The sequence below is a fragment of the Orussus abietinus genome, unplaced genomic scaffold, assembly GCF_000612105.2.
Source record: "Orussus abietinus isolate OABI.00-Male unplaced genomic scaffold, Oabi_2.0 scaffold192, whole genome shotgun sequence".
In the NCBI taxonomy this organism is placed as follows: domain Eukaryota; kingdom Metazoa; phylum Arthropoda; class Insecta; order Hymenoptera; family Orussidae; genus Orussus; species Orussus abietinus.
The window spans coordinates 162,978-179,831 of NW_019394461.1; the positions used below are offsets into that span (position 1 = coordinate 162,978).

The 16,854-nt window shown below is 37.7% G+C and overlaps 2 protein-coding genes across 6 annotated transcripts; both read left to right on the top strand.

Annotated features, from left to right (window-relative positions):
• Positions 1-1,766: 1,766 nt before the first annotated feature.
• On the top strand, positions 1,767-14,293 carry LOC105695982 (sodium-independent sulfate anion transporter). Of its 5 annotated transcripts, none has more exons than XM_012418075.1 (10): positions 1,767-1,911; positions 7,220-7,336; positions 7,709-7,924; positions 8,381-8,576; positions 8,836-9,056; positions 9,884-10,451; positions 10,690-10,916; positions 11,997-12,170; positions 12,653-12,815; positions 13,410-14,293. In XM_012418075.1, exons 3-10 carry the CDS (start codon positions 7,724-7,726, stop codon positions 13,556-13,558), a joined length of 1,899 nt encoding a protein of 632 aa, XP_012273498.1. In that variant the 5' UTR covers positions 1,767-1,911; positions 7,220-7,336; positions 7,709-7,723; the 3' UTR covers positions 13,559-14,293. The 5 variants fall into 5 exon arrangements, with proteins under 5 accessions (XP_012273498.1, XP_012273499.1, XP_012273500.1 ...); XM_012418076.1 differs by having other exon boundaries at positions 1,767-1,896; XM_012418077.1 differs by lacking the exon at positions 1,767-1,911 and adding an exon at positions 3,349-4,027 and having other exon boundaries at positions 7,713-7,924.
• A 78-nt stretch (positions 14,294-14,371) lies between these two features.
• On the top strand, positions 14,372-16,650 carry LOC105695983. The gene is made up of 2 exons (XM_023432454.1): positions 14,372-15,783; positions 15,847-16,650. Exons 1-2 carry the CDS (start codon positions 15,524-15,526, stop codon positions 16,601-16,603), a joined length of 1,017 nt encoding a protein of 338 aa, XP_023288222.1. The 5' UTR covers positions 14,372-15,523; the 3' UTR covers positions 16,604-16,650.
• The last annotated feature ends 204 nt before the right edge of the window (positions 16,651-16,854 follow it).

Below are 16,854 nucleotides of genomic sequence, written 5' to 3' on the forward strand. Positions count from 1 at the left end.
TGAAGTCACCAGCCTTTTTATAGACACAAGGCCAGATCAAGAAGCGTTTTTAGGAAGCTGGTCCTTGCGAAAGAATCGCCGGAACACCTAACACCAGAGGAATCCTTTTTTTTCGAAGGACAACGCCTAAACGTCCAGAAAAAGGCACCGGAAATACTTACGAGAAAGGATAAAATCACTTTTTACCTCATACCAAACCCTGGAAATAATATCCTTCCCGTGAAAACCAAGAATTAAACTCCTTAAATATTATTAAAAAAAAAGTTCATATCAGAAAGACAATATTTCGAAACTTTTGTTCCGTTTTGTGCAGGGAATAATTTTAAAATTTAACACGTGATTATGGAGGCCCTAATGAAGGTCTTGAGACTCGGGAAATTTCATTTTTTCATGAAAAATTATTTATCCCGGGCACGAACCGAGAAAAATTTTAACGAAAAATGAAATTTCCCGAGTTTTAAGACTTTTATTAGGACCTCCTTAATCACGTGCTGGAGTTTCAGATTATTTGGTGTACCCAGTTTGGAAAAAAGTATTATTTATTAATATTTTGACGGTTTGGTGTATATAGACCCTTTCATAACTCCTTAAAACGGTTATAAAAAATATACCCTCACTTGTACCGAAGCCTTTTCATAACCTATAACACTCTCCTTTGCTTCAGTCAGGTTCAGAACACATTTGTCAATATTGACATTATTCGTCTTTATGATCTATGGATTAAAACGAATACTTTTAGTATACCGGCGAAATATCTCAGGGTTCGGCCTTCGGTTTGGTGTACAGGGCTGTAGCTGATAAACACGTCTTATCATATATGGTGTACATCGCGTATATATGCGAAATAAAGTTAATACATTGTGCAATATATTCTGCAGGTGAACAGTAGAAAATAAAATTCCTATAAACATTGTTTACGTTTGAATTTCCCGCTTCTGATCTTTCGGTTCCACAACTCTAGTTAATCGGCGTTTAAGTGATTTATAGCAAGTTTAAACCGGGTATAAACCTGCTGTAAACCAATTAAACTCCGGTTAACTAGAGTCATGGAACCGAATCTTAATATTACATTTACTAAATCTCCACCGTCGGTATTTATTCGATATTGAATTTAATAATTCCCCCATCAGGTTTTGTTGCTATAATATATACACACGTATATGTGTCAAAAGGAGGTTAGGCAGAGAAAGGAACCTTCTCATGACGCCATTTTCAGCTAAAAAAAGCACCTTACCACCATTACCTTATTAAAATCAATAAATTATTATAGATACAAATTCTCAGAGTTCTCTAAAATTCTCCTAAATTCTCCAAGGATTTTTAAATTCCCGTAACATCCTCGGTTTTATCCCTGGCATCGTATAATGGTACGTGTCCATGCTAAATGTGAACCAACTTCACCTTCGCGCCGCTAGATGGCGGCACATCATACATTTGCTTTGCGTAAGACCTATCCCCTCCACTACTATCCACTTCCCATCGATTCCTATACGTGACCGGCAGTAAAAAGAGAAAATGCCAACAAAATGTCGGTAAAGGTCGTCGATGGCGTAATCGCTCGAGATTAGTGCCTCACAAAATTAGGTCCGCTCCACCGACGTCGATATCGAGCCGCCCCTCCTACGTCTCCACCGCCGCGATCGGCGCGGCGAGTGTGTACACTAACGAACATAAATGTCTACCCATCATGGCCCAGTCTCACTGTCCACAGACTATGCATTCATGTCCATCAGTGTACATACGGACGCGGTCGGAGTCGAGTCGCCGATCCGCGTCCCTGGTATTTTTTCATACCAAGTCACGTGACTCCATAATCTCTGACACGCGTAAATTTTCACTTAACGGTAAAAACCGGTTTTCGTGATTCCTCGAGAAACGTGCGTCCCGACTAATTCGGTAAATTGAGGTTAGGTACGTAATCAGGTGCGGTTTTTGGCCTACCTGGAAACGTATATAACCTAAATGCGCTGATGCACTCTGGTATGTCTCGAGTGAGGTTAGGTCATTAATGAGAATTCTTTTTGGAGGTTAGAGGTAGTCAGACGACATAACCTCAACATCTTTACTCTTGTTTGATAACCGATGCCAATGAACTTAAATAATATTAACATTGATTTGAATAAATGTCTTAAAACGAGGTAAATGTTTTATCGAGTCAGGTTTGGATAAAGTTACTAAAAATAAAAAAATGATGTTTTAAAGGAATGAGTTTCTTGAATAATATTCCACGATATTCCACATGGTCAGGGATAAACATTGTTTACATTGAGATTAATCGTTATCAACGGGAATTCATTAACATACTTAATGTACATACGAGTGAGATTAATCTTTTAATTGCGCATGTTTTTCATGTTTCAGAGAAAATGTGGCACAGTTATTACTCCGACTTTTATGATATTTAGACAATGCATGTTATAATTACATTACGATACAAGGAAGAAATTTTTTAAATGCAATTTGGACGTTAATATGTAATTGAGATTATTCGGAGAGTCATTTACTGACACGATAATTCATTAACGCCTTATTAACGCTGATTGGGCAACAATACTTTGATTAAACGTCTACGTTAGTAAATAGTAAATAAGTGTACATACTGCGTAAATAATTAAATAATAATTACTCTGTAACTCGTGTTGCACATGGCGACATGAATTACTGCGATGAATTTCACAGAATTGTTAAACGATTCCCTCTTATCAAAAGAGATTATTAGAAACGTTCTACTAACATTTATGAATTTTTTATCTGGCATATTACAATTGCTGATTTCATGTTGTCGGAACTCAAAGCTCGTTAGGTAATTCTCAAGTTCGCAGGGATTAAAACATATTCGCAACCCACTAACCTACTTAAATAAGAATGAAAGTAAAGTAAAATTATGTTAATAATTGCGAGGCAGAGAGAGACAGGAATTAAACGGGGGATTTAAATTTCCGTTGGATCCCCTGCTACTTTCCGTTGGAACCGTCGCATGATTGGACAATCGCTATTTAAAATATCTCGATAACCAGGAATCTTTCGAAATTTTGCAAAAGGAACTTTTTCTTCAGTTTAAAACGGGGAACAAAATGGCCGATCGACTTTTGTAATTCTGATTTTAAAAAGCGAATTTTCAGGTTAAAATAATTTTGCATTTATCTTAAGCGCGAAACGAGCGAAATTTAAAATTCCTTGCTAAATGAGCAAATTATCGGTAATAAAATGAAGGTTTAAAATTTCCGTTGGATCCGCTGCTACTTTCCGTTGGAACCACCACCTCATTGGACAATCGCAAATTAAAATATCTCAAAAACCAAGAATCTTTCGAAATTTTGCAAAAAGAACTTTTTCTTCAGTTTCAAACGGGGAACAAAATGGCCGATCGACTTTTGTCATTCTGATTTTAAAAAGCGTGTTTTCAAGCAGATATAGTTTTGCGCGAAACGAGCGAAATTTAAAATTCCTTGCAAAATGAGAAAAACTGTTGGTAATAAAATGAGGGTTTAAAATTTCCGCTGGATCCACTGCTACTTTCCGTTGGAACCGTCGCATGATTACAAAACGCAACTTAAAATATCTCGAAAACCAGGAATCTTTCAAAATTTTGCAAAAGGAACTTTCTCTTCGGTTTAAAACGGAGAACAAAATGGCCGATCGACTTTTGTCATTCTGAATTTAGAAAGCGAGTTTTCAGGCGGAAACTGTCCGTGCGCGGAACGAGCGCAAGAAAGCCGCTCCAGTTTTTCCGGAGCGAACCGAATCGGCGGTCGAGAAGAATTGGTCGCTTGTTATGCGGCGAAGAAAAAAAAGGAAAAGAGTAGGAGGCACTTATCTCCGACTAGCGTTACGCGAAATGTACAGAGAGCCGGTGGAGAGGTGGACGGTCTAATGTAAGTCGGCATGTCGTCCACCAGGCCAGTCACAAATCCGACCGTTCTCCGATTCGACCGACTCTTTGCGCGATTGTGCACCGCAAAAGTGAATGGAGAAATTGCAAGGCATTTTCTTTCGTACTTATCGAAGCCGAAGAGATATCTGGCAGGTGCATAAATTATTTAAAATAGTATATTAATTTACGAATTGTGATTAATTTTCCTGGGGCAGGAAATAATTCGGTGCGACTTTTCTTTCGCAATTTTCATATCNTTCTGTTGTTTATTATACAAATATTGCTTAATAAGAGTGAACGTACTACGCCGCCATCTTGAAAGAGATTCAAGGAATTCGAAATTTAGAGTTGCGTGCAATATTTACCAGCGAAATTTCATGGTGTCTCTGAAATCATTCCCAGATTCGTGGAGAAAATATATTTGAAGTATCTGGAAATTGCTAGGCATTTTCTTTCGTACTTATCAGAGCCGAAGAGATATCTGACAGGTGCATAAATTATTTAAAATAGTATATTAATTTACGAATTGTGATTAATTTTCCTGGGGCAGGAAATAATTCGACGCGACTTTCTTTCGCAATTTTCATATCGGTTAGGATGGAAAGTGTATAAATGTTTTATATACCAAAAATTATACCAAAAAGCTTGGTAGAGTTTCGCGCCAAATATATTTGAACGAAATGCAGGTAGAGTTTCGCGCCAAATACATTTCACGCGACTTGGACACTGCAAAAGTAACTGGAAAAATTGCTAGGCATTTTCTTTCGTACTTATCAGAGCCGAAGAGATATCTAACAGGTGCATAAATTATTTAAAATAGTGCATACATTATTTTAAATAGTCCATTCATTATTTAAAATAGTCCATAAATTTACGAACTGTGATTACTTTTCTTGGGGCAAGAAATAATTCGACACGACTTTTCTTTCGCAATTTTCGTATCGGTTAGGATGAAAAGTGTATAAATGTGACGAATTATACCAAAAAGCTTGGTAGAGTTTCACGCCAAATATATTTGAACGAAATGCAGATAGAGTTTCGCGCCAAATACATTTGACGCGACCTGGACACTGCAAAAGTAACTGGAAAAATTGCTAGGCATTTTCTTTCGTACTTATCAGAGCCAAAGAGATATCTGACAGGTGCATAAATTGTTTAAACAATTTGCACGACTTGTGATTAACAATTCCTGCTGAGGCAGGGAATAATTCGGCGCGACTTTCTTTCGCCATTTTCATATCAGTTAAGGCGGAAAGAATGTGTAAATATTTTGAATTATGTAAAGAAACATGGTAGAGCTTCCCGCCAAGTACATTCTACGAAAAATGTTTCTTAACAAGAAATTTGGTAGAGTATCGCGTCAAATGTCCGCAATTACACAATTGTGCATGAAATTACGCTATTGTGGTACAAAATCGCATGATACTGGCAATGATCTCGTCTTAATTGAACCTATTGACAAATTAACCTCTACAAGTGTTATTCAAGCACGTGATTCTTCCATTGAATGGACCATTAAATAAAAACCCACTTTGCAGACAATACGACGTCAAGGAACTTTCGCAAACCAACATTATGTCAATTAATGACACTTTCAATTCCTACAATCCCTTTTTAAAATAAAATCTTCAACAACAAAAACTTCAAGCTTCACACACATGGAAATTTCTACGCAAATATAATTGAAAACTGTTCTTAACATTCAATTGTTTTCAACGTTTACCTTTTACTTCATTCGCGCATTAAAGTAAATATTAAGAAAAATCATAAACAATAACTGACTTAACAAAATATTCTCGAAATTGGGATAAATATATATAAATCCAGATTTTCTTTCGAAATGTTCATAATAATAATTCAAGCTTGAGCGTGTAAAAAAAAATAAACGAATTTAATAATCGTTATTTTTTGTTCTCCCTTATCGCATGGCATTTTCTTATTCGAAAATGTCAAAGGAAATCTCGAAGCACGACATATCGTGCTCGTGGCCTAGAAAGGTGAAATTCATGTAGTCGATTTGCGTAACAGTTGCAAATAAAAAGAGAAGGTCGTTGAGCAGGTAAACCTCTGCAACAACATCCGCCATGGAAATGCATTCCTCAATGCTTCGACCCTGTCTTCCATTTTCTGCCATTCCGGATAACTTAGCTCGTTATCGTTAACAAAAACCCCATGGAAGACATTTAAACCTTTCCTTGAACGGACTCAGACTCGTGAGACATAAAAAGGCCGCACAAGAAAACCTGAGTGTTCGCTCTTAAGCCGCCATCTTGAAAGACGCTCTAAGCTAACCTACCCCATGAAGTGGAATATACGTAAATTAATCCTCTAAATAAGGTCTATAGGTATAGCAAATGTATATCGTCTATCATTCACCTAAAAAAATATCTAAAGGATATACGAGGGCTGTCTCAAAAGTAAGTTTCACTATTTTTTTAAGGTGAAACACCCTTCAAATCAGTCGATTCGAATACAACACTTTTTTTTAAGGGTATTTGAACAAACTGTCCGAAACTTTCTTGATTTCTTCGAAATCAATTCTGGATTCATTTAAAAATATATTTCAAGTATCTTAATCGCGTTTCTGTTGTTTATTATACAAATATTGCTTAATAAGAGTGAACGTACTACGCCGCCATCTTGAAAGAGATTCAAGGAATTCGAAATTTAGAGTTGCATCCAATATATACCAGCGAAATGACATGGTGTCTCTGAAATCATTCCCAGATTCGTGGAGAAAATATATTTGAAGTATCTGAATCGTGTTTTTGTTGTTTTTTCAAACAGATATTGCTTAATAAGAGTGAACGTACTACGCCGCCATCTTGAAAGAGATTCAAGGAATTCGAAATTTAGAGTTGCGTGCAATATTTACCAGCGAAATTTCATGGTGTCTCTGAAATCATTCCCAGATTCGTGGAGAAAATATATTTGAAGTATCTGAATCGTGTTTTTGTTGTTCTTTCAAACAGATATTGCTTAAACGAAACGAACGTCCAATTAATGTGCCGACATCTTGAAAAAAGCTTTCAGAGATGAAAAATTCCTATTACACGTATAATTTACTATAAAAATTCTTTGATTCTCTAAAATCATTAACAGATATATTCAAAAATTCGTTTTAAGTATCCAGAGTGCTTTTCATTTCGTTCTTTTTCTTACCAAATGTCGCTTAAGCATGATGAACAAAAAATTACTGCGCCGCCATCTTGAATAAAATTCTGAAGGTTTAATGAATTCAAGCACAGCCAATATTCCTACATTTCCAGGTTTAAATTTAGTAATCATAGTACATTATATTAAATATAGTCCCTCATATGGCATAAAAATGTCTTTTTGTGGCAGGCAAAACCGATGTCGATTTTTTTAAGGAACATCGAAATGGATTACAAGTTTCTTCACAAAGATTGAGACTCAAGACGACTCTACATAAGTGAGGCCACTGATAGTCCAAAACTTCAGGTGAAAACTATTTAATACTTTAAATTATTACATATATTCAAACTCTATGAAAAATAGAAAATCCAAAATACTTTTACGTTTTTATTTAACCCTTTTAGCGCTTGTAAAATGGCGTCATATCATTGACTGTCACTAAAAGGGTTAAAATACAAACTAAAAAATGCTATTTTACATTTAAGATGCATTTCAAATGGATTCGATTGAGATAATTACCCAGCTCTGCACATACTGGGTGGATGCATAAGTAATGACATTTTTTAATACGTAGCGTAACGTATAAAAACACGTCAATACTTATACATCCACCTAATAGAATTTGTTGGTGAAAAGCGTAAATGCGTTTTCCTATAACTTCAATCTTTCTTCCAGAAGACAGGGGACACCAAAATGGCGGTCAAGGAGAAGCCTCGATTAAAGACGAGCGTAAATTTCCGGAAGCTCGTTAAGAAACGAGTTCCGATTTTCTCCTGGCTTCCGCAATACGACTCCGAAAAGTTCTTCAGCGACATAATCGCCGGCATTACGGTCGGCCTCACTGTAATCCCCCAAGGACTCGCTTACGCCACTTTAGCAGGTCTAGAACCTCAGGTGAATAAATAACCGACCTAAATACATATATTTTACGGAATTCCGCTAAACTAATAGATCACCGATGCCGGCATATATTCCTTGCCAGAAGCCAGACCCTGAATCCGCAAACAAAAAATCCCCAACGCCGTTAACTTGCCCGCAAATCGCGTTTCAATCGCTGAGGTGAGACCTAGTGGGCGTGGCCTGGAGTGACCTTGAGCGGCGCAGCGCTGCGATTGGCTGGCGCGCCGGTCACGTGCTACGGAACTAAACGGCGTTTTGTAGCCGAATTAGCCGCTCGATTCAATTCGCGCAAAGGGATTAATTGTTCAACTTTTTTCGGGGAATGCTGTTGCGCGATTATTAACCCCAAATTTTGAGGTTTTACGAACTTAAGATGAAATTTTTCTCTTTTTCGGGGTTCTTTCTTTTTTCACGTTTCTTAGGTTTATGTGATTTGCTATCTTTTCGCAGTATGGCCTCTACTCCGCTTTTATGGGCGCCATGGTGTACGTCCTTTTCGGCTCCTGCAAGGACATCACCATTGGTCCTACCGCACTGATGGCTTTAATGACCCATGAGTATGTTCAAGGTCGAAATGTTGACTTTGCCATACTTTTGGCATTCCTGACCGGATGTATGCAACTATTGATGGCTTTCTTGAGGCTCGGTATGTTTTATCGCCAAAACACAATATTGTCTGACTTCTTTAGTATTTCATAGCTTAAGGTATTTTGAAAATAGCATCAAAGAGATCTCGTTTTTAGCACTTTTCTCCTAACTGGGTGCACCGAATCGTTTCAAACTTTACAAAACGAATGTAGAGGCTATAAGGGAAGTTCCGACACCCGTGAAATTTTAATTTTTTTTACAATTTGTTTATAAATATTTTTCAAATTTTTATCTTTGGAAAATATTTTGTTTTATAGGTGTACTTATCGATTTCATATCGATACCAGTGACGGTGGGCTTTACGTCGGCAACATCGGTGATCATCGTCGTATCCCAACTGAAAGGGTTACTGGGTCTGAAAATCACGGCTTCAGGGTTTCTCGAAACCCTGGCGAAGGTTTTCCAAAATATAGGACACGTCAACCTCTGGGACACTGGGATGAGTTTGTCATGCATCATCGTTCTCTTACTTTTTAGGGTAATTATGTCATGCATCCCTCCAATTCCACAATTTATGCTCATATTATACAATAAAAACGATTAATAAGTCCGACGACGATGATACTGGTGATGATGATGATTATGACGATGACGATGACGAATATAATGAAGGTGACGACGATAATGATAACAATACTGACTATCAAATTACATTGCTAGCGTCACAATATTCATTATGACTATAATTAAGTTCAGTACAGACGATTAAAAATATTCATCGTGATGATGACGATGACGATGACGAATATAATGAAGGTGACGACGATAATGATAACAATACTGACTGTCAAATTGCATTGCAATCGTCACAATATCAATTATGACTATTATTAGATGGAATAAAGACGATTAAAAATAGTCATCGTGATGATGACGATGACGAATATAATGAAGGTGATGACGATAATGATAACAATGCTGACTATCAAATTGCATTGTAAGCGTCACAATATTCATTATGACTATAATTAGGTTCAATACAGACGATTAAAAATATTCATCGTGATGATGACGATGACGATGACGAATATAATGAAGGTGACGACGGTAATGATAACAAAACTGACTATTAAATTGCGTTGCAAGCGTGACAATATTCATTATAACTATAACAATATTCAATAAAGACAATGTATTATTATGATTATAATCATCATCGTCATCGCCACCATCACCGTCATTGTCATTGTCACTTTAACTGTTGTTATTATTATTACTATCATTCATCAGATACATCATCATCATTATTATTACTACAACGACTATAATAATCATGATAACAACGAATACCATAAACTTTTCCAGAAAATGAAAGACCTGCGACTATGCAAACGTGGAGAGAAGCCAACGAGACGTCAGCAAGTGGCTATGAAGACAATATGGCTGACCTCGACGGCAAGGAACGCGATAATAGTCGTCGTCTGTTCGACTATCGCGTACAAAATGGAGGGCAACAGCAGAGCACAGGCGTATTTCGCCCTGACGGGCCCCGTTAAATCCGGACTTCCGCCCTTCGGGCTGCCGCCGTTCACCACGGAAGTGCGGAACAGGACCCTCGGCTTCCTGGAGATGTGCACCGAGCTGGGCCCCTCGATAGTCCTGGTGCCGATAATCGGAGTCCTCGGGAACGTCGCCATAGCCAAGGCCTTCGCCAACGGCGATAACGTCGACGCCACCCAGGAGTTGCTGACTCTGGGGATCTGCAACGTCCTCGGGTCCTTCGCCAGCGCCATGCCGGTCACCGGGTCCTTCAGCAGATCCGCCGTGAACCACGCAAGCGGCGTCAGGACGCCCATGGGGGGCATCTACACGGGGCTCCTCATACTCCTGGCTCTGAGTCTGCTCACTCCATACTTCCATTACATTCCGAAAGGTTCGCATGCATCTCGCAAGGGTGTTGGAACATCACCTTAACCCTTTGAGCGCTGTCGACGCATATGTGCGTCCGACGTTTGGTCGAATATCCCTAGTACGCCCTGACGAAATTCGCCCTTACGCCGAAAGTACTTAGCGCCCAAAGGGTTAAGGTGAAGTGCCCCCCTGAAATCCCAATTATTTCCCTCCTATTTCTCGGATCACGATGATCAGCTGTTCTCATTTTGTCCTTCCAGCTTCCCTGGCCGCGGTGATCATTTGCGCCGTAATCTACATGATTGAGTACGAAGTCGTCAAGCTGATGTGGCGCTCCAGCAAGAAGGATCTAATCCCGACTTTTGCTACCTTCGTCTTCTGTCTGATCATCGGAGTGGAGTACGGAATCCTGGTGGGAGTCAGCATTAATCTCATGTTCCTGCTCTACCCTTCTGCAAGGCCAACGATCCACGTCGAAAAGTGTCTCGTAAGCCCTCCACCGTGAAACGCGCGGAGTAAAAGAGGCGACATAGGCTATCCAACCTAACCTAACCCTTTGTTTCTTTTTTTTACGAGGAGAAAATCCCTAACGGACTTGTGTAGGACTTGCACCCACTAAAAACTCCTCGGTGGCCACTTTTGACGATCCACGTCGAAAAGTGTCTCGTAAGCCCTCCACCATGAAACGCGCGAAGTAAAAGAGGCGACATAGGCTATCCAACCTAACCTAACCCTTTGTTTCTTTTTTTTACGAGGAGAAAATCCCTAACGGACTTGTGTAGGACTTGCACCCACTAAAAACTCCTCGGTGGCCACTTTTGACGATCCACGTCGAAAAGTGTCTCGTAAGCCCTCCACCATTAAACGCGCAAAGTAAAAGAGGCGACATAGGCTATACAACCTAACCTAACCCGACGTTGCCCCTGCGTTGCCGACGTTCGTTTTTATATTAACAGCTATGTCGAATTATATTGTTTATTGTACCAAATGGCATACTCCACCTGTCGTTTTCGTACAATAATTATAAAGAAATCGAAGTAAAACTCCAGAAATCCTCTGGATTCATGATTTCTGGGGCCCTAATTGACTGCAGAGAGACCCCCTGCGCCATCTGCGAATTCCAGGTCAATTAAATTTTCACTCCGAGACCTCGTATTCCCATCGTTTTAGCATACAAGCGCATACAACACTTTTTTTGCCTTTATCCCATTCAAATGCGAGTTTATCGATTACCAGAGTGTTCTAAATTGTCGTAAAATTCTCCTGACCCTTTCGATTCTCATATCAGAGCCTTCGATAATTGTATATCGATCGATATACGCGTGCTCGACGCCATTTTGGTTCTGGTCTGGGCTAAGTTAATACATTTTTTTTTTTAACCAAATTTTCAAAGTGTCAGGATAATTCCTAGGTGTTCACGAGTCATGTGTTTAAAGTTTCGGATAATACCCTTAAAAAAAAAGTCTCTTATTCGAGTCTACTGATTTGAGGAGGGTTTCACTTAACCTTAAAGTACCTCGAGTAGAGCCGCGTATTATAATTCCTTTTTTTTTCTTTTTCATTTCAGACAGAGGCCAACGCAGAATATTTATTAGTGACTCCCGGAAACAGTATGTATTTCCCTGCTATTGACTTTATCAAACAATGTGTCGGCCAAGCAGGCAGAAAAGAAGGTTCCAGCCAACTTCCGGTCGTTGTCGACTGCCGATACGTTTTAGGAGCTGATTTTACAGCTGCAAAGGTATGCAAGAAAATTTCAAAGGAACAATAATTCTCTAGCATTTTTTAATACGACTTGAAAAGTAAATAAGCGCATCTGAAGTATCAGTAAAGAACTCGGCAGAGTTTCGCGCCAAATACATACGCACTTGCACATTTGAGTAAATACCCAGGCACCGCAGAACATGGAATATTCGTAAATTAATAATAATAAATAAATATATATTTTATATGCGTAAAGAAATAAGTGGATATTTGTAGATCAATAGTGGATATATAATTTTCATCTACAATAGACGTAGATATTTATATATATCCTTTAGATATTCTTTTAGGTGGATGATAGACGATATACATTTGCTATACCTATAGACCTAATTTATACGATTAATTTACGTATATTCCACTTCATGGGTTGCCTGGGTAAACGAATCGGTATTAAAAATGAATTGAATAATTTCTTAGGCTGTGCAAATATTTAATAAGTTATTATTTCTCCCCTAGGGAATCTCCGCTCTGATAAGCGAATTTAAGAATCGCAAACAAGGACTCTACTTTTACAATCCTCGATCGGACGTTGTTGCAGTAATGAAAGGAGCCTGTGGGGAAGACTTCCAATATGTTTCCACGCAAGAGGAATTATCTTACTTGCTGAATGCAACTGCAGGTAATTAAATATTATCTTTCACTTTGAATTACCAATTGAAGTAAAGAAACCCAGAATTTGAGGCGCATGAACTTGTCTGTGACGCAACCACTTCTCTTTACGTAATGCATAAAATTGATCGTTCACCTTTTATTTTATCATTAATATATGAATTTATTAAGTACTCCTCATAACCATTCTTCAATTAATTTCAGACAAATTATGAACATTTACCTTCTCGTAACCATTCTTCGATTAATTTCAGACGAATCATAAACATTTTCCTCCTCGTAACCATTCTTCGATTAATTTCAGACAAATCATGAACATTTTCCTCCTCGTAACCATTCTTCGATTAATTTCAGACAAATCATGAACATTTACCTTCTCGTAACCATTCTTCGATGAATTTCAGACGAATCATAAATATTTTCCTCCTCGTAACCATTCTTCGATTAATTTCAGACAAATCATAAACATTTTCCTCCTCGCAACCATTCTTTGATTAATTTCATACGAATCATAAACATTTTCCTCCTCGTAACCATTCTTCGATTAATTTCATACGAATCATAAACATTTTCCTCCTCGTAACCACTTTGCTTTTAATTTCAGACAAATCAAGGGAGCTCCAGATTCCACGAGACCCTTCAAATCTGCCTCTAATGGCGATTAATTGCGATCTAATCCACCGAAGTGTTCATTCTTCATGCCACGATCTCAGCGAAGTGACTTCGACATTATTGCATGCGACACAAAGCTAGGATCTAAATTAAGGACTTTTTAAATCATATAGCAAGACTCGTAGACATTATTTAATTGAATAAGAATATTTAAACCTTTGTGCTCTCATTTTTTTTTATATTTAGAGTGTCTCAGACCTTGAGGACAAAAAATATATGGCGATAATCTCTGTTTAATTCTGAAAAGGAATGTCCGATGCAAACTTGACTCCGAATTGTAGTTTCAAACACTGCAGTAGTTTAAGACGAAATGAAGACGGTTCGGTACAATATCCGTAGGAAAAAAGTGTCTTATTCGAGTCGACTGATTTGAGGGTTATTTTCACTTAACCTTAAACTACTGTAGTTTTAAAACTACAATTGGAATCCAAGTCTGCGTTAGATATTATTCTTCAAAATTAAATAGATTTTATCGTCACGTATTTCTTGTTCACGAGGTCTGAAACACCCGGCATATATTTTAAACTTCACATGACTCAATCTCGCTCTCTATTCATTATCTCAGGTTGCTCAAAGGCAAATCGTTAAACTGAACGCACTGCGGAGTAAAAAAGTTCCATTCCTTCGAATATATTTTTCATTCGTAGTTAAGCGTTTCCTTTAACCGTAAGAAATGTTTACCAAATTCCAATTTGTACATGACTTTTTGTGAATAATTCCTTAATGAACATTGCAGGAAATTGTAAAGGCACGAGCAAAACTTAATACGATTGTTTTTCTAGATGAATACAACAGAGTATTATTTATTTAAAAAAACGGTGTCATAATTTCTCTCAATAATTATAAAGGAATTAAAAACGAAACTCAAGAAATCATAAATTAAAGAGGAACTATTTTCAGCTAAAACGTACCTTGATTTTATGAATATTATTTATTGGAGGTAATAAATTATTTTTAAAACTTAATTTAAATAGAAGTTTTCCAGGGATCTTTAAATTACCGTAACATTTTCGATTATACTACTCGAAATTAAACTCTTTAAAATTTATAGACACTGCCGTTTTATAACAATTTATAAAACCGATACAAGGACCGGTTCCACAATTTGAGTTAACCCGAGTTTAAGTGGTTTACAGGAGGTTTAAACAGTGTATAAATCAATTAAACTCGAATTAACCAGAGTTAAAGTGGTTTACAGCAGGTTTAAACCGAGTGTAAACCAAATAAACGCAAGTTAACCGGAGTTTAATTAATCCACGGCAGGTTTAAACCTCGTATAAACTGGTTAATCAGAGTTTAAGTGGTTTACAGGAGGTTTAATCAGTGTATAAATCAATCAAACTCGAATTAACCAGAGTTAAAGTGGTTTACAGTAGGTTTAAACCGCATATAGACCAATTAAACGCAAGTTAACCGGAGTTTAATTAATCCACAGCAGGTTTAAACCTCGTATAAACTGGTTAATCAGAGTTTAATTGGTTTACAATAGATTCACACCCGGTGTAAACAAGTTGTGGAACCGGACCTAAATGTACTAATGATTAACTACGTCTCCATCGTACTCAAAATCCAGGATTTGTTAAAACCAAACCTAGTAAATCCGAATTTAAGAGTCGATCGAATCTGCGTATTTATTAATGCGATAGCGACGTACGATTTACTGAATATCCAGATCCGATAAATCCCGGATTTAGGAGCACGATGGAAACGTAATCATTTAAACCGTGGACAAAAATTTTGTTACACCTTGTATACTTTCTTTGCTTTCCTTAGCGTCCATAATCGATCAACTTCAAATTCATCTAACTATTAAACAAACTAAATTGCCAACGTGTCAAAATTTGTCAAAATTTTCAAATTCTTGAAACATACATTACAGTTATCAAAGACTAATGCCTTCGGAGAGACTAACTAACTTAGTTACAACTAATAGTCTTAATTACTAAAGTAACCTGCTTGGTTTAGTAAAGGAGGAAGAAATTAAGTGAGGTTATGAACACCCTTATATTTCCTAATACAGTAAATCCGTTCTTTTAGAATTCTGCTATGATCTCGATAAAGTCTCGACGCGAAAAAGCTTCCTCGAAAACGTTCACGAAATCCCCACCAGGGAGAAATAAAACCCTAGGGAATTTCGAGGTCGACACTCCTGGGGGAAAACCCTTGGAATTCCCTAGCAGACTTTCTCGGGAGAGTTTCTCCTTCTCGTCTAGACGGCAGATCTTATTCCCTAAGGATTCAACGCGAGGTGGAAGTTTTTCAAAACGCAGCAGTGAAAAACTTAAACTCCAGGGACGCCACAAAAGGTGAGATATCAGACAGAAGTTTCATGAAAATCGCCATAAAAAAGAAATTCCTCTACGTTTCAGGAAGTCTAATCCTTTGGAAACTCCTGAAATTCGACTCCAAAAGGACGAAATATCCTCCGGAGATTTCGGAAGAAGTGGCGCCACTGGCGCGCGGAAGAGTCGAGAGTTAAACGGTTCTCAAGACGCGACAATTGGCGAACCACTTTCGAAATTCATGAAAGCAACCCTGAAAACTCATGAAATAGACACTAACGTCCAGAGCGCTGTTCATGAAAACGAAAAAGAGAAAAATGTAACCCCTTCGCACAATTTAAAAAAAAATTCTGGAAGAAAAATCGAAAATGGCCTGAGTAAATTGAAAGATTACATAAGCAATGACGGAGTACCAACTGTACAATCAATTGTTAACGCTGTACATGAACAAAAGAAAGAGAAGGATACAAATTGCCGGAATAATTTTGGGAAAAATCCAGGGAAAAAAATGGAAAATGATTTTAGTACTTTTGGGAATTTGGGGATTCCAACTATACAGTCAAATAGTGGCGCCACCATTAACAAAGTGCCAATAAAGAATGTAAACAACGATGTCAATCATTCTTCCGAAAGAGATGTGAGGTTCTTGTATAAAGACAAAGACAAAGGAGACATCTCGCCGACATATTCCTGGCAGGATGCGGAAAATTGGACGCCGCCATTGGAACGTTTAAAAGGTTACGAGGACTTTTACGAGCTTCTAGGAAGATCTAAAGAGGAAAGAGAGTGTCGCGTCAAGTACTCCTGGCAGGTAGAGTTTATAAATTGCCAAGCCCTACCTTAGCGCCTCCATATTCCTGTGGGAAAATTTGAAACTAATCGGTACCCCCAATCCAGAGAATACTTTCTCCAACGATTTGACTTCTCATATATGTGCCCATAATTATGAAAATGGTCTAAGTCATATATTTTTTGCTTCGAAATTACATTGAATTAATTTCGTTTGAAATAATATGGCGTGAAATAAATGATAAACTCATTTTTTTTTTTAATTTTGACTTAGACCACTTTCATAATTATGGGCACATATATACA

Excerpts from the sequence above, each read along its gene's own strand:
- LOC105695982 (XM_012418075.1), top strand. The coding sequence starts at position 7,724 with ATGGCGGTCAAGGAGAAGCCTCGATTAAAGACGAGCGTAAATTTCCGG. Across the intron at positions 10,917-11,996 it reads TCCACGTCGAAAAGTGTCTC|ACAGAGGCCAACGCAGAATA; the intron begins GTAAGCCCTCCA and ends TTTTCATTTCAG. Across the intron at positions 12,816-13,409 it reads CTTGCTGAATGCAACTGCAG|ACAAATCAAGGGAGCTCCAG; the intron begins GTAATTAAATAT and ends TTTTAATTTCAG.
- LOC105695983 (XM_023432454.1), top strand. The coding sequence starts at position 15,524 with ATGATCTCGATAAAGTCTCGACGCGAAAAAGCTTCCTCGAAAACGTTC. Across the intron at positions 15,784-15,846 it reads CTCCAGGGACGCCACAAAAG|GAAGTCTAATCCTTTGGAAA; the intron begins GTGAGATATCAG and ends TCTACGTTTCAG.